We start from the raw sequence: 24720 nt of genomic DNA, 5'->3' as shown, positions 1-24720 counted from the left end.
GACTTAGGCTTGCCAATGTAAAATAAGGTTGAAAGACACCAGTTAAACAACTCAAATGTCTTTCTTGTTTGCTGACTCAACGTAATTCCTGATTCTCTGCCTTCTGCCAGGAGTGCCATGCGTGATTGGGGGCAAATCGTCCGATCCTTCCTGTGTTTTTCCCCCCAGATTTCTTCAAGTACCAAATTGGAACTTCATCGGTCCTAGCTGAGCTTACAGAGTCACCGATCATCTCATCTTTAAGTAAATAATCAGTGACACCAGGACTCGAATCCCAACCCTGAAAGACATCCAGTCCAGTACACAAACCACATACAACCGCCCTTTATTTGTGCTGGATCCCCCCCCCTCCAACTCACAAATGCTACATGACCTTAGTATCCATATATCTTTTCGCATGTAGGACTCTTATAGCCACCTCTGATGGAATCTTTAATAGAATATAGACAGCATCATCAAAGGGTGGCAGCGAGGTTTTCCTGGTCACTAGCAAGTGTGATTTTAGATAATTTTAAGTAATGGTCACCATTTGTCATTCGAGAGTTTCGCATACTGTTGCTATATTTACGGTATTTTTAGGGAAAAGTCCAGTCTCAATATCTGGAAAACTGGAGAAAATCTGGGAAGATTTATCAAAAGTACAGCCATCTTTATTGGTGCTTGATAACATGGATGTTCTGTTTTGTAAGACGGAAAACATTGTGGTTAATAACCCCATAGAGGCTTCTCATACTGACAGGTATCATCATTAAGTTGATGTTTTCTCTTTAAAGTACCAAAGATAGTAAAAATGAAATCTGATTCTTTCAATTAGTTAAGTGAAAACTTAAATAACTATATACCTCTTAAAAAATTAGGAAAATCCGGGAACTCTATTTTATGAAAAAGATTTCCATGGAAAGCTATGCGGTTTTGATATTTAGCGGACGTCAAATTTGAAAATAAGCAACGTGTGTGAAAATGAGCGGAAAAAAAAATATCATCATGGAGTTGTAGAAAGTTTAATTTCCCTGATTGCTGTAGCAAAAGACAAAGACTGTTGGAAGTAAACTGGGAAAAAAAACAGTGATTAAAATTATGTTAAAATATAACCCTAACAGCTTGTTACCAATTAGGAATTGAAAAGAAATGTATGTATCATCAGATAGCTAAAAATCAAAGGTATCCATTAATATGTTTATTATTAGGCTTACTAAACATTAAACACTTCAGATCATTAGTTAATTCACTTACTACAAGAACATCTTCTTAGTAAAACCAATTGTACTGTTTTGATATATATTGTCCTTTAGTGTTCGACTTCATTCACATATCAGTAGGATCCTTGTTTTCTTCCGATTCCAAAAGTATCACTTGTATTACTCAATTTTTTTTACGTAAAGCACAAATGTTAAATTCAATTTTTTGCTTCAGACACCAGCAGAACAAAATCCAATCAGACGTGATGCATTGAAATGTTTACTCTTTTGAACTATCGCCTGATTGCCTTATAGTGAACCACCCCGTTGAGCGTTAGATTAGCCTATGTTGTGTAAGCAGGAAAAGCAAATTACCGCATCAGTTTCCGCTTCTTTTTTTTCACCGTTCAATATTGTGAACTTTGGCGAAACTTTGCGCAAGTCTTTAATCTTCGTAATCTTATAACAAACAAAAGTGAAATCGATGAAAATTCCTATTTTGAGTTATGAATAGACTTAAGATGGAGCCAGGGGGCATTTTTTTTTGTTTCCGATGTCCTTGGTACTTCAATTAACTTTTACTGAACATGCTAAATCCTTGCCAATCCCATATTTAATTATGTACGTCAAAGCTTCCTTTTTTTTATCCTTTTATCTTACCAAAATTTTCTAATCATCTACCGTAAGTTGCTAGTGGCTTTTTATTCTCCATAAAAAATATTTGATGTAAGAAACATCGTATGCGTTAAATGCTGGAACTGAAAAGAATTGGCTCTGACATTTATAACAGTACACAGATAGCTGTTGTTCTATTCAGTTTCAATGTAAATGTGGACTGGGTCCGTTGTTTTTTTATTTTATTTTTTTATTATTATTTACATGTTTCAAGTTTCGAAAGAAAATTACTTGCCTGAGTAAAGGTGCCATTCTAAATGCAGTTAAGGGTATTAAACAAGTAACCGAGGAAGCTAACGGACAATCTATTGTTTTCTTTCTTTCTTCTTTTCTTTTTTTTTTGGTTATCACTCATGTGGTGGAAAAAAGTCTCTCAGTTTTCGTCGAAAAACAAGCTTTTTGAAATTTTTTGTATATCAATCCTTATCTGGAAGAATTCTAGCTCAAAAAAGTACTTTGTGATTACGGCTGTTCTCCTTGAATAACATGGAGGAGCAATCGACTTTGCCTATAATACTTTCAATTTTGGTGCAAAAAATGCCTACCCTGTATCCAGGCACGTACATGGTATGTGGTGTATGACGCTGTCCGCCCCCCCCCCCTCAAATGTCGAGTATGTTTTTCTGAATCATTCGCAAGTGTTCTTCGTTTTTTATGTGCCTCTCCCCAAAGCAATATTTGGGTACTTTTGATTTAAGCTCCTTTGCTTTGGGTCGAAGTATAAAGTTTTTTTTACAATTTCTTAGACCCCACAGCTGTTCCATTTACAAAGAGAGTTTAAGAGAGAAAAAGGGTTTAATTTAAATAAAGCAGTGACAGGCGTACTAAAACCTACTATAAATAAATAAATATATATAATTGCATAAGAGCTCCCATGTCTATTCGTAAGGCTGTCGTCTTCAGACATTTTCTGAATTTAGGCAACTAGTCTATTTGTATTTTTTTTTCTGTATAGCATTATCGTCAAGCTTTTTAGGGAGCTCTAGTGGAATATATAGTTCTTCTTCTCTCTCTTCTTCGTAGTACAAATATGGATTTCAATTCTTTTGTCATCTTTTGGCGGCTTTTTTCTAGTCCCCACAATTGAGTTAATTCTGTTAAGACCTACGTTAGTCTTTGAGGAATTGTAATCTCTAATAATCTACTCTACACAAAAGTTAACCAAAAAGGTAATCAGCAAAGCTGGTTAAATTTTATTTTATTAAAAAAAATAAACTTTAAGCACAATTAATTTTGGTATCGAAATATTTTTTTTTTCATCTTTTCTCCTTCTTTCGTAAGTGAAAGTAGAAACTGTCTGATCTGTTCTTCTTCTTTCCTTGTCTACGTTGACAGCTTGTAAATAAATAGTATTGTCATTGATGTTTCGATTGACAATTGTGTATATAGAAAATACACATTTTCTTTTTAGGATTGTAGAAAAGCTGTGTTCGATAGTCGAAAACACGGAAAGAAATCCGAGGCTGTTAATCATTGGAATTGCCCAATCAAAGGCAAATCTTCATTCAAAACTAGCTGTTAACCAAGGCCGTCATTTTTTCACTTATTTTTTTGAGCTGAAAAACCCAGATAAGGTAAGGCTCAATCTAAAACCGATGAGAATGATCAAATAAATAAAGAATTTCTGCTGCTCTTAGTATAGTGTTGTTCATTGGTGATTACGGATCATGTCTCAGGAAACGGATTATCATGAAATTTCTCACAGGAAAAGGGGTTATAAATAGATTAGATCATAATTTACGAAGTTTTCCATTGAGATAATTCCTTGAAATCTGTCAGGTTGGGGGCGAAGGAGGAAGGACCCGCCCTCCCAACTGGGATCAAGTGCAAGTCTTGTTTAGCCGCAATATAAAAAAGAGCTGGTAACAGTAATTTTTTTTTATCCTTCTTTTCTTTTTCAAAAACAAAGTCTAAAAACTTGTCGTTGAGGCTATGCTGGTAAAATTTCTCGAAAGTTTCAACTAACCTACATCTAAGAACACTCGTGACAACATTCTATTTCCCTGAAACTACTGTATATGTCTTTTTTTTGTATAACAGTTAATGCAGAAGTACTTAAACTGTTAAATAGTTAATGAGCAGCAAAACAGTAAGCATCAGTGGTAACAGGAAATCCTCAATGTACAGCAGCACTCTACATAATCACAGGGAGTCCCGTACTTAATTTTTTAAAGTTCCTAAAATTCTTATAAAAATAACCAACGTAAGTCTTAAAATCCAATTCAGCCTATTTAATTGCATGAACAGTTTTTGAGGTTTCCGGGTGGTTAATTTGGTTCGCCTTATAACCACTGTTAATAGATATAAGATTCGGTATAATTATAGGTATTTTGGGTTTAAATACATGCAAGTTGTCTCTAACATACTCAAATAGCCAATATGTTCCGGAAAGATTGCACATTTTTTTTCAAATTATGTACCTTTTTTCTCGTCTTTTTGTTTTCGTCATTGGTATAGTTTAACGTTGCCAATAACTGAAAGACCTTTTTCCAAGTCTGTTGCTAGTACCAGAAGTGTAGTCAAAATCTTTGAAGAGGATATAAGTGACATTTTTTATGCTCAATGTTCAGCTAATCTAGAAGAATTTAGTCGTGAAATTAATTCACTTTGCGAAGGAACTTACGATTTTTGTAAACAGCATTTCTATCTCAATCATAGTTAAATTAGTTAATTTTCTGCTAAGCCTTGGCCATCGTTTCTACCTCAAGAACTAATCGATGAGGAAATATTAGTTCTTTGCTATCGATGTAAAGCACATTACGAGGACAGACGTAAATCAATTGCGCCTTCTTAAGCTTATTGGAATAAATTGTACCCAGGTCCTATTCCAGACGAAATATAACTTTTGACGCAACCGAGCGTTGGCTTCTATCTCGGATAATTATATTTACAAAAGTTGTTAAATTTAATGGCCGTTTTGGTCAGTACGGCTTTAGAGGTAATCCTGTAATGACTTTTTTGCTCTTGATATTTTCAAGGTCAGCCAAAAATTACCAGCTATGCTACCCATATATAGCGAAGATACTGGCATCGTGGCACTTGCATAAATTTTGGCAAATTTAAATATTGTGCAAGAATATACCATTTTTCGTGAACGAGTTTCTGATGCTCTTAGTTGAGGTAACTTTTAAAGAAAAATGTAGACTTTAATTTTCATTGTGTACATACAACTTGTCATATTCACAGTTGTATATAAATCATTGGCTGTGTCTAAATTTGCTATAATTACTCAGCTTCCAGACCTCAAAATGGGTTTTCCAAGTTTAAGCACGTGTAACTTGTATGAAACATACTCAAATAGCCAATTCCTTCTAAATGGATTGCCCATTCTTTGCTTTCTCAAATCAGTTACCTTTTTTCCTGTTCTATATTCTTTTGTTGAAGGTATAGTTCAAGGTGCCAGTAATGGAAATGCCTTATTTACAGTCTGCTTCGAGAGCTACAAGTGTTATTAAAATCTTTCATGGGGATGTAAGGGACATCTTTACCAACCTTTTACTGATCAAGGTCGAAATTTTGGTAAAAATTGAATAGACTGCTTTAAAATTGTAGTGATTCCTACTGCTATTGGAAGCACAATATTTTTACCGACTGGTTGACCACGTGGGGGGGGGGGGTAATTTTTAAAGATAAAATCTAGACTATAATTATAATTATGTACATAAATAATTTCCTAGACCACACTGCTTTTACATTTACGAAAATTTAAGGGAGAAAAACGGGTTTGATTCGGCTTGATAAAGTCGTGAAACAAAAACGAAAAAAAAAGAAAGAACATAAATTAATAAAAAAAAATCCGAATATTTCGGCTCCACGTCATGGACCATTTCTAAACGGAAAGAATAAAAAAAACTTAAAAAAGAAAAAAAATTTTTTAAATTAAAACTACCAAAAAAAAACGACGGACTAAACACACTGGAGAAAAAAAAAGAAAAAAAACCTAAAAAACGAAACAAATAAATACAACTCACATTATAAACAACTTCCGGAACTGCTGTTACTCACCGAACAAGACAAAAACGAATGTCTATAGTGCTCCTCTTTACAATCAGTGGACAAACGGGATCTATTAAAAATGAGGACTATATGTATTTGAAGAAAAGGTCATAAAACCCCAGGTTATGTACCTACAACTTGTCATTTTTACAGTTATATATAATTGTTTCAGATGCAAAGATTGAAACTGCTGCAAATGATATGTCCAAGTTTCCTACCTGGTGAAACTGATGAAAATTTCGACGAGCTTTTGAAGCGTATGGAAGGCTATTCAGCTGCAGATATTAAATGCGTTGCAGAAAGAGCTTTTGACTTTTCGTTTCAGAAAGGTAGTTCACATGGTGAGAAAAATTTATTCTTGCTGTTATTGGAATCGATAAAAACTGTATTATTGTTGGAAAATACAAACTTAAAAAAAAATATGAACTAAGGAGGTGTGAAGTAGAGGCCCTGGATAAAATTGCCGAGGATCTGGAAGATGCAGCTAGACGGCATAATAGTGAAATATTGTACTGGCACGTTAACAAATTGAGAGGGAGTAGTCAATCCGGACTTGTCCCAGTTAAAGATAGGAATGGGGTCGCAATTAGCGATAAGGAAAAAACTAAAGCGAGATGGGCCGAACATTTTGAGAACTTGCTTAACCAAGATAGAGTTGCAGGAAAAAATATAGAGGATACTGAAAAAGTGCGTGATCCTTTGGACGTAACGTTTTATGTGTTTTGTGGGGATAAATTAGCAGCAGTACTAAATGGGTTAAAGAATAATAAGTCTCCAGGTGCTGATTGTGTGGAAAGTGAGTTCCTTAAATATGATGGCTTTTAGGTTAGAAATAAGTTACTGAAGATTATGAAAATGATTTTTGAAAAAGGGGAAGTACCTAATAATTTTAGGAAAACCTTAATTAAAGCAATTTATAAAAAAGTTAATTAAAAAACAGTTTGGTAATTATTAAGCTATCTGTCTAGTCTCCGCAGGTAGCAAATTGCTTTGCAACGTGGCAATACTTAAACTTAGAAATGCCGTAAACGCAGTTTAAAAAAATAAGCAGTGCAGTTTTAGAAACGGTAGAGGATGTGTCGACCAAATTTCACTCTTAGGCTAACAATTGAGAAATGCCTGGGCTATTAAACACCTTTAGTCCTCTGTGTTATAGATTATGAGCAAGCGTTCGATTCTGTTGAAAGAAGATCTTTAGTAAAGGTTTTATCCTTGTATGGTATACCAGACAAAAACATTAAAGTGACTAGTGCCATGTACGAGAATAACACTGCTGCGGTTAAGGTAGGAAATGAGGTTAGCAGCTGGTTTTGTATTAAATCAGGAGTTAAGCAGGGTTTTGTTCTATCCCCCTTTTTATGGATTATTTTGATGGACTTTATTTTAAGGAGCTCAGGAAAGGCAATGGGAGACCACGGAATCAAATGGGGAGGAAAAAGTCTCCTGGACTTGGATTATGCTGATGATTTAAGCCTCCAAGATGAAAATGTGAGCAAAATGAATGACGTTCTAGAGGTTTTGCGTGTTCAGGGTGCTAGAATTGGTTTTAAAATTACTGTTAGGAAGACTAAGTCACTAAGGCTAGGAATAAGCGAAGATGAAAAGGTGACGTTGGGTAATGAAAAAATTGATTAGGTGGGCAGCTTCACTTACCCTGGTAGTATTATTAGTAAAGATGGTGGGAGCAGTGAAGATGTTAAAAATAGAATAGCCAAGGCTCAGCGTGTTTTTTTCACAGTTAAAAAAAGTCTGGAAGAATGGGAAGATAAGTCTGCAAACCAAGATTAGATTATTAGAAGCTACAGTGATGACAGTGGTCAAATATGGCTCTGAAGCATGGACGCTCCGAAAAGTGGATGAAGATTTGCTAGATGTTTTTCAGAGAAATTGCTTAAGGATTGTTCTTGATACCCGTCTGACTGACCGTATTTCAAGCAATAGGCTATACGAAAAATATGGTTCAATACCGCTCTCTAGGGCTATAATGAAAGAAAGGTTGAGGTGGTTAGGGCACGTTGTGCGGATGCAGGATGACAGATTGCCAAAGATTGTTCTTTTCGGCCAACCGTCTAGGTCTAAAGGGAAAGCAGGTCGTCCCCGTCTGGGGTGGGAGGAGGCCATAAAGAAAGATTCAAAGGAAATGGGAACTTCGTGGGCGGGTGTAAAAAGGGAGGCCTTGAATAGATTGGGGTGGAGGAGGAGCGTGCGAAGCTGTGTTTGCCTCAGGCGGCTTGGTGCTGCGGTGAGTTTTTAGTAGTAGTAGTAGTAGTAGTAGCTTCGCTTACCTTGGTAGTATTATTAGTAAAGATGGTGGGAGCAGTGAAGATGTTAAAAGTAGAATAGCCAAGGCTCAGGGTGTTTTTTCACACTTAAAAAAAGCTTGGAAGAACAGGAAGATAAGTCTGCAAACCTGCAAACCAAGATTAGAATATTAGAAGCTACAGTGATGATAGTGGTCAAATATGGCTCCGAAGCATGGGCGCTCCGAAAAGCGGATGAAGATTTGCTAGATGTTTTCCAGAGAAATTGCTTAAGGATTGTTCTAGGTACCCGGCTGACTGGCCGTATTTCAAACAATAGGCTATACGAGAAATGTGGTTCAATACCGCTCTCTAGGGCTATAATGAAAGAAAGGTTGAGGTGGCTAGGGCTCGTTGTGCGGATGACGGATGCCGAAGATTGTTCTATTCGACCAACCGTCTAGGGCTAAACGGAAAGCAGGTCGTCCTCGTCTGGGGTGGGAGGACGTCATAAAGAAGGATTTAAAGGAAATAGGAACTTCGTGGGTGGGCGTAAAAAGGGAGGCTTTGAATAGATTGGGGTGGAGGAGGAGCGTGTGTAGCTGTGTTGGCCTCAGGCGGCTAGGTGCTGCGGTGAGTTGTTAGTAGTAGTAGTAGTAAAAAAAAAATAGGTAAAGAATAAAAATCGAAGACGTTGCATTGGGACGCATTATCGCATCAGTAATTTGTGTAGAAATAAACATGAAAGATCTTAGCCGAATTGGCCAGCCATGACAAAGAACAAAGAAAGAAAACTCAATGAAGAAACAAACAAAACGAGACTACGGCAAGTAGAGAAAAGATAAAAAAAAAAAAACGGTGCGGATATTTTGCCTGTATAAAACCGAGGCGTCTTTAGCGCAAAAGGAACAAAGATTAAAAAACTAAATAAACTGAAAACACATAAAACTACCACCAGTATTAAACTACAATTGTCGCAACAGATCCTTGACTTACCTACTTGACTTAACGCTCTTGCTCAGCAGGGTAGTCAATGTACAGGAAACTGGTTGACAGCACTCTCAGTCTTCTCCAAGCAGCCCTGTCTAGGGCTAGGGATGGGGCCTCATTAGGGTCGATGTTGCGGTTGAAGAGGCGTTGATTTCTAACATCAGCCCATCTGGTGCGCAGCCTGCCTCGAGGAAGTTTCCAGACAATCGAGGGATCGAAGTCCGATATGATCTTTGCAGGGCTAGTTGGCGGGAGGCGGAGTAAGTGGCCGTACCCTCTTAGAGAACGAGTTTCTACATGGGTAGAGAGGTTCGCTAACTTGAAGGTCCTCAGGATCTCAGTATTGCGGATCTTGTCATACCACTTGAAGACTTCAACTCGACACAGGTCACAGGTCATTATTTGTTGTCTCGTTTTGTTTGTTTCTTCATTGAGTTTTCTCTCTTTGTTCTTTAAAAATATGCAAATGATTATAAATGAAAATAATGGTTCTCGTTTTTGTAGTGTTTGCTTTTAGGTTTAATGATAGAATACTGCAATGTTGCATATCTCTGTTTTGTTTGAATTCCTCGTTTCTTTCATTGTTATCTTCAGTTTTGAAAATTATAAGAGACTATTTTTCTCATGAGAAACTTCAAAATTGTGATTTCCTGGCTGCTGTATTTTAACATGTCTTTCTGTATTTATATAGCACGGCAATTGAAAGAAATGAAGACTAAACCTAAGGGACTTTTGCGAAATTACAAACTACAAGACTAAAGATTTTAGTTATTATAAGCTGCTCTAGAAGGGGAGACTTGTCTTGGATTGTACTTCAACATTAAGACCAGGTCTTTAACTTTTATATGACCGAGTATTAATAAAATTTATTCTTATGAATTTAAAATTATTTCTCCCATCTTATTTATAACTTTAGCTGGATGCATGGCAGACTGACGTCTCGAAGGTCAAGCCGGGCCGTGTGCCGTGGCTGGTGATGAAGCGGCTCTGTCGACAATGACAAGCTTTCTATTTTCAAAACGAAACTGGAGGACAGGGGACTTGCCAATGTTGTAATATTACAGTAATAATATTATAGTAATGTTCTTAAAATTTCCATTGTGCTTGACACAAATTGACACAACTAGTTTTATTATTAATTAATATTAACGTCTGATTGTATCCGCAAGGATCATATTTTTAAGATAGATATAGTTAGAATCTATAAATTTATAATAAGCCTATAATCTAAACATAACGTTGGCTTAGTGAAATACTCTATGGAATTTAAGAATGTAAACTGGTTCACGATTTGTAAGCAAAAATGATTGGTAATACCGTTGCACCCTTGAAGATCTTTGGTGGGGGGGGGAGACAACTCGACTGGTCGTAGTTGTATATTTCTATCTACTTCTTAGGACCTATGGTAGATTAGCTACGGTTTGAAAAAAAAGCTTTATTCCATCTAGCTCAAAGGCTGAAGCCACATTATTTAGCTGAACATTGGAAAAACGTCTAAATCGCCATAGGTCCAACCTTTCAAAGTTATCAGGGTATTTCTTCGGAAAAAAAGGGGAGAGAATATGAATTCTTGAACCCCCAAATAGTTCAACTCTCACACAAGGTTAGAAGCATTGAGATTTTTTTAGCCCATAATTTTTTTTTTTTTTTCAGTAGATGATGGAGGGTTGTTTTGACCCGATTTTTGATTCTGCAAATCCCCTCTCGTTGTTTTCCATGTGCGCATGTGTGAAAAACTTGTTTTTAATCTACTCTGCAATTAAAAGAAATTCTTATATATACCCTTTCGACGGCGATACGTATGTTATGAATTTAAACCATCAAAGAGCAATGTACAGAGGTAGTATTTTTATGCAGTAGATCTGTTGAATTTGACCAATGTTTGTAGATTTGGTAAACTTGCAAGTAGAGTTTGATGATGTTGAAAAAAGCTTGAATGGATACGTCCCAACCAGCCTTCAAGGTATCAGTCTAATGAAAAATTCAACCATTAAGTGGAGTGATATCGGTGGTCTAAAACAAGTGAAAAAGGCATTGATTGAAACGCTGGAGTGGCCTGCGAAGGTGAGTTTGCTGTTTGCCCAAATGTGTTTTTTATTATAAAATTTTTATATAATATTTTTATATAAAAATATGCTTTGTATTTATTTATTATATTTCAAGTTCGGTTATCAACGTAATACATCATTATGAAGCTATGCCTTCTTTGAAGGCCATTGATTTTTTTCAAATATGTATCTTTGGAAACTTTGGTGACTTTTAAGGAATTCGTGTAATAAGCAGGCTTTGTCTCTTAAGGCTATCTTGGTACAATTCTTATCTTAAACTATAAAATATAATAAGAATATTTTCTATTTTTCATAGTCCCCATATTATCTAGTTTTCAACATGGCTGAATAGGGAATATCAGTAACTTAACCTACAGTTTTGGAACGTTATTTTGTAACTACATTGACCTGCCTTGTAGTTACGATTTTTAGAAATCCATTACGAATTATATCCTAACCAAGAACTTGATATTGTAACACATTTGATTTTATACACGCAGTTCACCCGAAAAATGTCTACTAAATTCTAAATCATATAAAATTCGTGTGTGCTGTAACGTTTCTTTCCCACGAAAAACGTTGGTATCGCTGGAACGCATACCGGATAGAGATTTCTGTTTGTCTAGAATGTCAAACAGAGAAGTAGAGCAAATTCCTTTTTCCTTGAAAGTTGGAAACTCTGAATGATTCGCAAGTTTCAACCAGGGCTATGGAGTCGAAGTCGGACTTTTAGTAAATTTTTGCCGAATGGAGTTGGAGTAACAGAAATAATGTATGATCCTTTGGAATCCGATTTAGAGTCAGAATTATGGAAACGTATAAAGGCTGGAGCCAAGCCAAATTCTCTTAAATACTACTAAATAGTGGCAATATTAAACAAAATTAATTTAGTAGGCTAATTATAGTGAATAGAATTTTTTGGCAACCATACTACAGAAACAATAGGAGTTGGAGTCGGAGCAATTATGTTTAAAGTTTCAGGAGTCGTAGTTGGAGTCAGTATATTGAAAATACAGGGAGTCCGAGTTGCTCGTCGGTTGTAAAGTGGACCGACTCCACAGACATGCATTTATGAACTTTACTGGGTAACTTCATTTAGCTGCTATTTAGTTATTATTTCGAAACGTCGTTATATTTTGTCCCAGCCAAGAATTTGGCCTACAGAAATTATATTTTATTTGGATCCTGTACAGAAAACGCATGATAGACAGAAAAGTTCGTGACAAAGGAATATTGTAACCAAATATTGAACATCCGAGACTACTAATGTTATGGGTATACTTCATTTATTCTTAAATTTTGATGTTCCACAAAAACCAGAATTTTGCTTCTCCTGTACAATTTAGATTATTCAAAGTTGTCCCTTGGCTGCTGCTATGTTTTTAAAACTGTCCTTCTGGCTGCTATTTTTAGCCGTCCCGCTTAATATCAACATGTTATGTCGATCAGTTCTATCATTTGCCTCGTATCTTCTTTGGCATTCTCGTTTTATTTTTAAACTCTAGATATAGAAAGAGGGGATACATATCATTTTCTGACTTGGGTAAATCGCTAAAACTTGGAATTTTTTACGCTTAAATTTTACCTACCAAACCTTGGAGAGCTAGAAACAAGAACCTTACTTGAAATAACAATTTGCATAAAAGCATTATATTTCTTGCTGCCCATTATAGCAAGAAGTTGCAAACTTATTCCAGGCCTTACAACATCGAAATGCTACATAACTATTTTAGAGACTTCGGCATGGTGTAAAATACAAGCATTTGTGCGTCTTGTGTCATGGGAATCGTTCTCTATTTTATGCTGGCCTTTTTCTTTTTCGTGATAGACAGAAAGCACATCTTCTCTCAAAAAGATTATTTCGTTTTTCAGTCGAATTATGCCCCTTTTTCTATTTTTCCTGACTTATAAAATCTGATATGCATACGTACATCGTGTGTCATAATTTTGCAAATGTTATATGTCTTTTATAGTAACATTTAAGATTTGAACCTATTTCTTTGTTTCTATTATTTGTTATAAGTTGTTTAAAAAAAATATTTATTTGAAAAGTTGACTCTTTTTTTTCTTTTACTGAGGTGGGCCGGCAATACCAGGGATTTTATCCTTGATATTGTTTCCTTCCCTACCCTTTTCAGTTTATATGTTTGTAATGTTTGTCATAACAGTTCCATTTACATCTCTGGCTTTGAATCAGGCTTCATTTTCTTTCTTATCTCTCCTTTTTATTTTTTCACTTAGCATGCTAAATATATATATTATACCCTATATTTTTAAGTTCTATTAGTATTTCAGCAGCTTTTTAATAAGAGCTGTTATTTCAGTTTGTATTTGAAGGAGGAGAGGTAACAGCTATACATTTTTTTGGACGAGGGAGTTTTAAAGGCCCTGTCTTTCATTTTATGTGCATTCTTTGATTTTCAAATCCCATTTTCCAATCTTCCTGCCAATAACATCTCCGTTTTTCAACCTCCGATTTCTTTTTTCTCACAAATGAAGTAAACCAAATTCGTTGTTTCAGTATCCAAAATTGTTTGCTCAAGTTCCTATTCGACTTCGTTCTGGAATCCTTTTATATGGTCCATCTGGCACTGGTAAGACAATGTTGGCTTCAGCCGTTGCCAGGGAATGTGGAATTAATTTCATTAGTATCAAGGTACCTTTTATCCTAGCTTCATTTAATTTCTTTGGAAGAAGAAATGGATTTTAGTCAAAAGGAAACAAAAAAGAAAATTAATCTTCAAAAATGAATAATGTGAAGGCACTTGTGGAATCGTTAAAGTAGAGTTGCCTATGTCAATAGAGTTGCCTAAGTCCTTTTTTATAGGTCTATGCTAATATTTGATATTATTAATAGCCTTACCTCAGAATTTTTTAATGGCATGTTTATAACTGGTGTGGATTTCGGCGATGCATTTCGGCGGCCGCAGTGTGAAACAACCCGGTCACAGTTCTCTGCTCGGCATGTTTTGCCGAGCTCCTGGAGTCATTTACCAATTGGGGTTGTGCGTGAGTATGACTGAAGTAGTTTCCGGGGAAGATTTTTTTTTTTTTTTTTTTTTTTTTTTTTTTTTTTTTTTTTTTTTTTTTTAGTAGTAGTGCCATAATAGGATTTTTGGTTGTGTTGTTTTGTTAGCCCGTCGGTGGGGGATATTGTTTTGTTTAAAACGCCGGTCACCGAAAAAGGACAAGGAAAGATAAAAAAAAACGCTAATATCTTTAGATGCGTCAAACGATGCATGCTCAATGCCGATAAAAACCAGAAAAGAACAGAAATGTGTAACAATAAGAAAAAAGGAATTGCAACTAATTACGTGAAGAAGAGAAAGGGAAAATCAGGATTGCCCGTCAATAAAACTAAAAGTAATTAAAATCTAACCTGCTAATGCCTATTACTTGGATGGGATTAGAGTTGCTTAAATACATTTGGTTTGCTTTTTTTGTGTGGGAGGGAGAGGGAGGTCAATTGTTTTTAGTTTTCTTTTTTTTAAATATTGTTTCTAGTTTTCTTATATCTTCTTGTTGTTCCACTCTTCTGCTTTCGTATTGCTCTCGTTTTTATTCTTTTATTGTATTAATATAAATGAATAAATAAATCTTAAAATGAGTTCAGCTAAAATTGAATATGCAAATAAAGCTTAAAACAAACAAAACTATTTTACTATTGTAACATAAATGAAACCCAAAATGAATAGAAAAACAAACATAAAACATGTACTAATATAAATTAATAAATGAATCTTATAACGAATAAAGCTTTAATTAAATATGCGAATCAAGGTTGAAACGAACAAAATCACTACGAACATGAGTATGGATACTGCCTCCTCCCCTTCTATAAATATTACAAATATTTTCTTACATACTTATTACAACATTGAAAATAAAAATGAAATTAGTGTAAAATTAAATTTTGAAGTGACGGATTTTTCACCAGCTGGCGTCATTATATATGGATTATTAAATTTACACTTATTTATTCCCAAAACTATTTTCGATGAATTTAGTTTCATTATGCGCAAGAATTTGGCTTCTGCCCCATTCTATAGCTGTATAAATCTAAAGCCTACTGCGCCATTGGCGCTTCATTGACAGCTAATTATATTACAAATATCCTCTTTTCCAGTTATTAAAGCATTGAAATGAAAATAAAAATTACACTATTCAAATTTCACTTATTCAATTTTTTTATTATAAAAAAAAATTTATTTTTCAATTTTATTTATTTAAATATAATTAACCTTTAGCCTCCTTATAGTATACTAAACGCTAAATGCATATTAAATGCGTTCAATACCTTGTGGAAATTAAATGTTTCCACTTGTTGAGATGCCTACTGGTACAGAAATTTCAGCTCACTCGGCCACTGCAGGTATGGGCGGTTTTAACTGATAAAGATTGCGTGCGTTAAAATAAGCGTATTGTACAAAAGTCCAGTTTTTGTAGCTTAAGAATTCCACGCCATTCTTTATCAGCATCATCAAAATAACGTGACTACTGAGGTTATGGTACGCTATTTTGATGCCGGAAAACTCTCTATTGGTAATAGAAACTAAAGCTCTAAAAAACAGAATTTTAATAACAAAGCATAACTGAGAAGCATTGAAATTTCGTTTATTTTTGGTTTTTCTTCTTTTTATAAAATTTGATAAATCTAAAGCTTCCCATCAAAAGTTACTAGGATAAGAAAATTCACAATTTCTCTAGGAATAAGAGAAAAGACCACAAAAAAGAAGATGATTTTGGTTAAAGTCATTGTCATTGAATTCAACATCTCTGATAACCCTACATTGGAGATCCGAATCCTTATTTGTTAAAAAACTAAAAATTTATTAAAGTTAAAAAAAGGGGAAATATTTAAGACGTATTTTGCTTTCAGTAAACTGCAAGTTATGTTCTGGTCTTTGGGAGGCACGGGGCTCGTTTTGAGTTTTACTCGGTTAGTTTGAGTTTTACTTTGTAGGTTACTTTGAGGTTACTTTTTCGTTTCGGTTACTTTGAGTTTTACTGTTTTCCAGTTTAATACCTTAAGGTTTTGCTGGGGTATTGTTAATGCATCCCTTTGATAACCCACATGTACATAGTTTTTTTTTATGATTCAGTTCAACACCGCCCTCACCATTCCCTGAAAGTTTTATTAATACCCTTAGCATTAGCAATAGTAGTAGTCATAGTAACAGAAGCTACAGTAGGAGCATTAGGAGTAGAATTAGTGACAGTAGTAGTGTTAGTAGTAAGCAGTAATCTTATTTACATTGTGCCTTTTTGGTCTAGTTCAATGTGCTCTCCTTATGCCTTCATAGTTTTAACTAAATACTTCAAGCCGTTTCTGAGATATTTTAATACGCCCTTGTGATAACCTGTGTGGACATAATGCGTTTTGTTTTGGCCCAACATCCACTTCAACAGTCTCTGAAAGTTCCACATTAATACCATTACCCTAAGTAACATTATTACTAATTGCAAATACCCTTAGCCCTAGTAGTAGTATTATTCTTAGCAGTAGAAATAGTAGTAGTAATATGCTTATAGTACCTTTCGGTTAGTAAAACATCGCCTTTAACATGTTCTGAAAGTTTCAACTTAATACTCCAAGGAGTTCCTGGGATATAGCTGTAACGTACTTTTAATAACCTACATCCACGCAGCGTGATTCGATTTAATTCAACATCTTCCTCAACATTCCCTGAAAGTTCCACCGTAATACCCTTAGCTTCAGTAGTATTAGTAGTAGCCGTCTTAGTAGTAGTTGTAGTACCAGTAGTAGTAGTAGTAATAGCAGTAGCATACACATAGTGCCTTTTGGTCAGTTCAACATCCCCCTTAACATGCCCTGAAAGTTTCAACTTAATACCCTGGACCTAGACTATCCCTGGGATATTGCTAATGTGCTCTTTTGACAACCTGCATGCAGAGAGTAAGTTTTGATTTAGTTCAACATTCCCGTAAATATTCACGGAAAGTTTTGCCTTCCTACACTAAGCCTCAGTAGAAGTAGTTGTAGTAAGAGTAGTATTAGTAGCAGCAGTATGCACAGTGCCTTTTGCTTAGTTTAACCTCCCTCTCAGCACGCCCTGAAAGTTTCCACTTAATGCTGTAAACTATTCCTGAGAAACTCCTTATGCATCCTTTTGGCAACCTGAATGCACACAATGTGCTCTGATTTAGTTTCACCTCCATAACCTTAGCCTCAGTAGAAGTAGTATTCGTAGTTGTAGTAATAGTAGCAATAGTGGTAGTATGCACATAGTGCCTTTTGGTTAGTTCAACATGCCCTGAAATTTTTAACTTAATGCTCTAAGCCGTTCCTAAGATATTGTTAATATGCCATTTTGACAAACTGCATGCATATGGTGTGTTCTGATTTAGTTGAAACTCCCCCTAAACACTCACTGAAAATTTCACTATAATACCAATAGCCTCACTAGTTGCAGTAATCGTAGTAGTATGCACATAGTGCCTTTTGCTTAGTTCAAATTCTGCCTCAATATACCCTGAAAGTTTCAATTTAATAATCTAAGCTATTCCTGAGATATTGTCCAGATATTTGTGGCTTACTCTTTTGACAATCTACAATCCACATGCTCATAGTGTTTTTTGTTTGGTTGGACATCTCCCTAAACATTCCCTGAAAGCTTCACCTTAAAACCCTTGCCTTTAGTAGTAGCAATAGCTTTAATGCTAGTAATTGCAATAGTTGCAGTATGCACATAGCACCTTTTTTTTCAGTATCCCCCTGAACACACGCTGAAAGTTTCAAGATAATACCGTAAATACTTCTGGGGATACTGCTGATACGTCTTTTTGACAACCTGCATGCATATAGTGTGTTTTTATTTAGGTTATCATCCTCTCAACATACCCTGAAATTTTCACCTTAATACCCTTAGCCTTAGTAACAGTAGCAGCACTGGTAGTGGTAGTAGAGGTAGTAGTAGCAGCGTTCAAATATTAACTTTTGGTTAGTTCAACATCCTCCACAATTAGCCCTCTAAGTGTTAACCTCATACTCCAAGCCGTTTCGCCCTTTTGACAACCTGCATGCACATAGTGTTTTTTTTATTTAGTTCAACTTCCCCCTCAATATTCCCAAAATTTTCACCTTTATACTCTTAGCCTTAGTAGTAATAGGAGACACAGTAGTAGTAGTAGGAGTAGTAGTTTTAGTAGAAGGGTTGTATTAGCAGCAGTAGTAACAGTACTAGCAGTAGTAGCAGTAAGCATATATTGCCTTTTGGTCACTTGAACACCCGCCTCATCATGTCCTGGAAGTTTCAACTTAATACGCTAATTCATTCCTGAAATATTGCTTATGTGCTCTTTTGACAACCGGTATGCGCTTAGTTGTTTTTGATTTAGTTCAACTTCCCCCTCAACATTTCGTCAAATTTTCACCTTAATAGCCTCAGCTTTAGTAGTAGTCGCAATAGAAGCAGTAGTTGTAGTAACAGTAGTATTAGTGGTGGCGGTAATAGTAGTAGTATTAGTTGTAGTAGTAGAAGTAGTAGTAGTGGTGGTGGTGGAAGTAGTAGTAGTATTAGTAATAGTAGTAACAGCAGTGTTAGCGTGTACATATTGTCTTTTGGTCAGTTGATAATCCCCCTAATCATTTCCAGAAAGTTCCAACTTGATGCCCTAAGTCATTCCTGGTATACGACCTTTTGACACCACGCACGCACATAGTTTGTGCTAATTATGTTCAACACTCCCCTCAACGTTCCTTTAAAGCTTCATCTAAATGTCTTTGCCTTTTAGGACACCAAATGTCAAACAACCCCCCCCCCTTCCCAATGAAAAATAATATATGTAAACAATGGGCGAATTGTATAACTTACAGCCCTTGCTGCAAGTGCTGTGGGAGGGGGGTGTTATTCCCAGGGACATATTTATTGGACCTTTCAACTATGTTGAAAGAGATGGCTATCTTAAAATTTTGGTCGGTTCTCTTTGAGGGGAAAGGGTGCGTGGGAGATGGCTGGTTGCCTTCCAATCACTTTTGACTCTTAAAAAGGGCACTAAAACTTTTAATTTCTAATCGAATTAGCCCCGTTTGAAGCTTCTACGACAACTCCTTCTATACGAAGTGCATTGGTGATAAAATAAGAATACGTAATACTATGTACCCACTTTGCTTTTTACTTAGGCTGGGCTATTGCGCTGCCTATGATGAATGCTCTAACAAATGAACAATCATAGGCAGCGCAATAGCGCTGCCTATGTAATGAATGATGTTGGCACAATGTATTATTATTTTTTTTTTTTTTAGACCAGGGAACTTCGTATCGAAGGAGTTGTTCTAGAAACTTTGAAAAGGACTCATTCGATTGGAATGGCTAGTGCCCTTTTTAATAGTCGAAAGTGATTGGAAGGCAACTAACACCCCTTCCACGCCCACCATTTCCCCAAACACATCCAATGCAAACTTTGAGACGGACATTTTGTTCTTCGCAGTTCATTTCCAGATAGAAATTATGTTTTGAGTAGGACACTCCCCCCACAGCCCTCAGGGCAAGAGTTGTAAGTTATGCCCTGGGGGCATATAAGATATTTATAGAAAGCTTTGTCATAGAAACTTGAAAAAGGGCCCATCCGATTGGAAATTCAAAGGGCTAGTACCCTTTTTAATAGTCGAAAGTGATTGGAGGGCAACTAACCCCCCTCTTACGCCCACCTTTTCCATGAACACATCCAATAAAAATTTTGAGATATTCATTTTGTTCAACTTAGTTGAAAGTTCTGGAAATTAAGTCTTTAAGGATGACAACCCCCCACAGCCCTCAGGACAACGGTTGTAAGATATGCCCTGGGGGGCATATAAGGTTTTTATAGAAAGCGTTGTCTTAGAAACTTCAAAAAGGGCTCATTTGATTGGAGATTGAAATGGCTAGAGCCCTTTTTAATAGTCGAAAGTGATTGGAATGAAAGTAACAACCCTTCCACGTCCACCACTTCCCCAAATACATCCAATCAAAATTTTAAGATAGCCATTTTGTTCAATGTAGTTGAAAGTTTCGGAAATTAGGTCTTTAAGGATGATAACTCCCCCTCCCACAGCCCTCAGGGTAAGGGTTGTATGTTTTGCCCCGGGGCATATAAGTGCCCTTTTTAATAGTTGAAAATGATTGGAGGGCAACTAACCTCCTCTCACGCTTACCTTTTCCCCAACCATATAGGCTACAGTAAAAATTTTGAGATAGCCATTTTTTTTCAACATATTTGTCAGTTCTGGAAATTATGTCTTTGAGGATGACAACCCCCTAAAGCCCTCAGGGCAAGGGTTGTAAGTTATTCCCTGGGGGCATGTAAGGTTTTTATTGAAAGCTTTGTCGTAGAACCTTGGAAAAGGGCGCATTCGATTGGAAATTCAAAGGGAAAATCAAAGGGAATTTTAAGGTTTTAAGTTATGCCCTGGGGCATATAAGGTTTGTATAGATAGCGTTGTAGTAGAAACTTCAAATGGGGCTCATTCCATTGAAAATTGAGTGGGCTAGTGCCCTTTATAGTCAAAAGTGATTGTGGGGTAACTAATTCCCCTCTCATGCCCACCTTTTCCCCAAACACATCCAATCAAAATTTTGAGATAGCCATTTTGCTGAACGTAGTTGGAAGTTCTGGAAATTCGGTCTTTGAGGATGACACCCTCACTCCCCACAGCCCTCAGGGCTAAGATTGTATGTTATACCTTTGGGGCATATAATGTTTTTATAGAAAGCGTTGTGGCAAAAATTTCAAAAAGGGCTCATTCGATTGGAAATTGAAAGGGCTGTTGCCCTTTTTAATAGTCGAAAGTATTCGGAGGGAGACTCCCCCCCCCCGATCATTTCCCCAAACATTTCCGATCAACATTTTGATGTGGCCATTTTGTTCAACGTAGTTGAAAAATCTGGAAATTATTTCTTTGACGATGACAATCCTCCCCCCCCCCCCATAGCCCTCAGGATAAGTGTCGTAAATTATGCCCTTGGGACATATAAGGGTTTTATAGAAAGTTTTGTCGTAGAAGCTTCAAAAAGGGCTCATTTGATTGGAAAATGAGAAGACTAGTGTCTTTATTAGTAGAAAGTGGTCAAAGGGTAAGTGCCCCCCCCCCGCCCCCCACACCCATAATTTCCCCAAACACTTCCAATCAAAATTCTGAGATAGCCATTTTGTTCTACGTTGTTGATTTCCAGAAAGAAATTATGTTTTTGAGGAGTACACTCTCCCTCAGCCGTCAGGGCAAGGGTTGTAAGTTATGCCCTGGGGGCATATAAGCTTTTTATAGAAAGCTTTGTCGTAGAAACTTCAAAAAGGGCTCATTCGATTGGAAATTCAAAGGGCTAGTGCCCTTTTTAATAGTCGAAAGTGATTGGAACCCCCCTCTCACGCCCACCTTTTCCCCAAACACATCCAATCGAAATTTTGAGATAGTCATTTTGTTCAACGTGGTTGAAAATTCAGAAATTAGGTATTTGAGGATGACAACCTTATCCCCCACAGCCCTCAGGGCAAGGGTTATAAGTTATGCCCTGGGGACATATAAGGTTTTTATAGAAAGTGTTGTCGTAGAAACTTCAAAAAAGGGCTCATTCGATTGGAAATTTAAATGGCTAGTGCCCTTTTGAATAGTTAAAAGTGATTGGAAGGCAACTAACACCCCTTCCACGCCCACCATTTCCCAAACACATTCAATCAAAATTTTGAGATAGCCATTTTGTTCAGCGTAGTTGAAAGTTCTGGAAATGGCATCTTTGAGCATGACACTCCCCCCCCCCCCAAGGTCTTCAAAGCAAGGGTCATAAGTTATGCCATGGGGGCATATATGGTTCTTATGGAAGGAATGCTCGTATAACCTTCAAAGAGGGCTCATTTGATTGAAAATTGTAAGTTCTAGTTCACTTTTTAAGCGTCAAAAGATATTGGAGTATAACCAGCCCCCCCCCCCCCCCGCAACGCCCTTTCTTCTCAAATACATCCAATAAAAGTTTTGAGGTAGCTATTTTGTTAAAAATAGTTCAAAGATCATATAAAAAACTCCGGGTCGACACAACCCCCCAGGGCCCGGTCTCAGGTGTTGTAAGTTATGCCCTGGGGCCATAATGGCTTTTATGGAAGGGATGCTCGTATCAATTTCAAAGTGGGCTCATTTGATTGGAAATTTAAAGTTCTAGTTCGCTTTTTAAGAGTCAAAAGAGATTGGAGGGCACCTAGCCCCCCTCCCTCCACGCCCTTTTTTGCTCAAACCCATTTGGTTAGAACTTTGAGATAGCCATTTTTTTAATAAGAGCTCAAAAATCGTGTAATGAAAATTCTGGGGTTGACAAAGCCTCCCAGAGCCCAATGGAAGATATTTCAAGTTATGGCCAGTGGGCATACATGGTTCTTATGGAAGGGGTGCTCGTAAAAACTTCAGAGAGGGCTGATTTGATTGGAAATTGAAAGTTCTAGTTCAGTTTTTGAGAGTCAAAACAGATTGGAGGGCAACTATCCCTCCCACGCCCATTTTTTCCTGAATGCATCCGATAAAAATTTTGAGATAGCCATTAAATCAAAAAATGGTTCAAAAGTCAGATAACAAAAACTCAGGTGTCGACACAACCCCCACGGGCCTGAGGGCAGGCATTACAAATTATGCCCTGGGGCATATATGGTTCAAATGAAAGCGATACTCGTATAGACTTCAGAGAGGGCTCATTTGATTGGAAATGAAAAGTTCAAGTTCACTTTTTAATAGTCAAAAGAGATCCGAGGGCAACAGGCCCCCCCCCACACGCCTTCTTTTTCCAAACCCACCTGATGAAAATTTTGAGATAGACAGTTTTTTAAAAATTGTTCAAAAATTAGATAATAAATTAGATTTGTTAAAAAAAAATAGTTCAAAGATCTAATAAGAAAAACTCCGGTGTCAATACAACCCCCCAGGGCCCGGAAGAAGGCGTTTTAAGTTATGCCCTAAGTGCATGCATGGTTCTTATGAAAGGGACCCTCGTATAAAATTCATATAGGGCTCATTTGATTGGAAATTGAAAGTTCTAGTCACTTTTTAAGAGTCAAGAGATTTAAACTTTTTAAGAGTCCATGCCCTTTCTCCCCAAACCCTTCCTCTACAATTGTGGCATAATCATTTTTCACAAAATTGTTCAAAATTTAGAGAACGAAAACTCCATCGTTAACACAACATCCTACAAGGCCCAGGGGGTAAGCACGATAAGAGCTGTTCTCGAAGTATATATGGGTCCTATAAAAGGGATGCTTGTATAAACTTCAGAGAGGGCTCATTTGATTGTAAATTGAAAGTTCAAGTTAACTTTTTAAGAGTCAAAAGATATCCGAGGGCAACTATCCCCCCCCCACACACCCTTTTTTCCCCAAGCCTATCCGATAAAGTTTTTAAAATAGCCATTTCATTAAAAATAATTCAAAGGTCAGACAAGAAAAACTTCTGTGTCGACGAAACCCCCCCCCCCCATGGCCCGGAGGCAGGCGTTGTAAGTAATACTCTGGGGGCATATATCGTTTTTTTATGGAAGGAATGCTTGTATAAACTTCGCAGAGGGTTCATTTTATTGTAAATTGAAAGTCCTCGTTCACTTTTTAAGAGTCAAAAGAGATTGGAGGGCAACTAGCCCCCCCCCCTCCCCCTCTCCATGCCCTAAATGCATTAGATAAAATTTTTGAGATAGTCATTTTGTTAAAAATAGTTCAAAGTTCAGATAACAAAAACTCCGGTGTCGACACAGCCCCCCAGGGCTCGAGGGTAGGCGTTGTAAGTTATGCCCTGGGGGCATTGGTTTTGAAATAAGGAACTTTTAAAACTTGAAACTCTTTGCAATAAAAAACGAACAAAAATTAATTAAAAGAAAACTTCCCGAAAAATAAGTTCTTCAAAGAAAAGTAAAGATCATTTTAAACTTAAAATTCAAACTCAAAACGACCAGAAATTATTATTAAAGAATAAATGAAAACCAAAACGAACAAAAATTAAATTAACAATCATAGGAAAAAGCATACAACAAGTAATAATATAAATGAATAAATAGATCTCAAAGCGAGTATTGCTTAGATTGAATATGAAAATCAAGCTTAAAACGAACAAAAATCACTACAAACAAGAGTTTGGGTATCGCCTCCTTCTCTCACTGTAAAAGTCTAAACCTTACTGCATCATTTGCACTTTACTGAAAACTATATACGTCTTGAACAGTCTTGGAAAGTATAAACAACATCAAATCTAATATTTGATATATAATGATATTAGTTGTTGAAATAACTATCAGTTCAAGAATTTATTTCACTCTTAATTTTGTTTTTATTTTCAATGCTGTAAGAACTGGAAAATAAAATATTTGTTATATAATTCGTTTTCAGTGAAGCGCCAATGACGCAGTATGCTTTTGGCTTATATTTACAGTTAAGAAAGGGGGCAGTATCCAAACTCTTGTTTGTAGTGAAACTACATTCGTCTTGAACAACTTTAGAAAGAACTAATAAATTAAACTGAATATTTGATGTATAATGATATTAAATGCTGAAAGCTCATCAGTCCAAAATTTATTATAATTGTAATGTTTATTTTCAATACTAAGTACAAAAGAAAATATTTGTAATAAAATT

The 24720-nt window shown here is 36.3% G+C and overlaps 1 protein-coding gene across 3 annotated transcripts in view; it reads left to right on the top strand.

Moving 5' to 3' along the window:
• Nucleotides 1-24720, top strand: part of LOC148956357 (peroxisomal ATPase PEX1-like) — an 84965-nt gene that overhangs the window by 48118 nt on the left and 12127 nt on the right. For all 3 annotated transcript variants that reach the window (XM_089095025.1, XM_089095030.1, XM_089095020.1), the window contains exons 9-13: nt 580-739; nt 3265-3427; nt 6022-6190; nt 10968-11143; nt 13649-13783. In XM_089095025.1, coding sequence (XP_088951151.1) covers nt 580-739; nt 3265-3427; nt 6022-6190; nt 10968-11143; nt 13649-13783 — 803 coding nt within the window. The remainder of the gene's footprint in view (nt 1-579; nt 740-3264; nt 3428-6021; nt 6191-10967; nt 11144-13648; nt 13784-24720) is intronic.

The sequence above is a fragment of the Artemia sp. Qi Xiang Cuo genome, chromosome 1, assembly GCF_049724085.1.
Source record: "Artemia sp. Qi Xiang Cuo chromosome 1, ASM4972408v1, whole genome shotgun sequence".
NCBI lineage: Eukaryota > Metazoa > Arthropoda > Branchiopoda > Anostraca > Artemiidae > Artemia > Artemia sp. Qi Xiang Cuo.
Note: the sequence above shows the minus strand (reverse complement) of the source record. Positions and strands in the feature narration are given on the sequence as shown.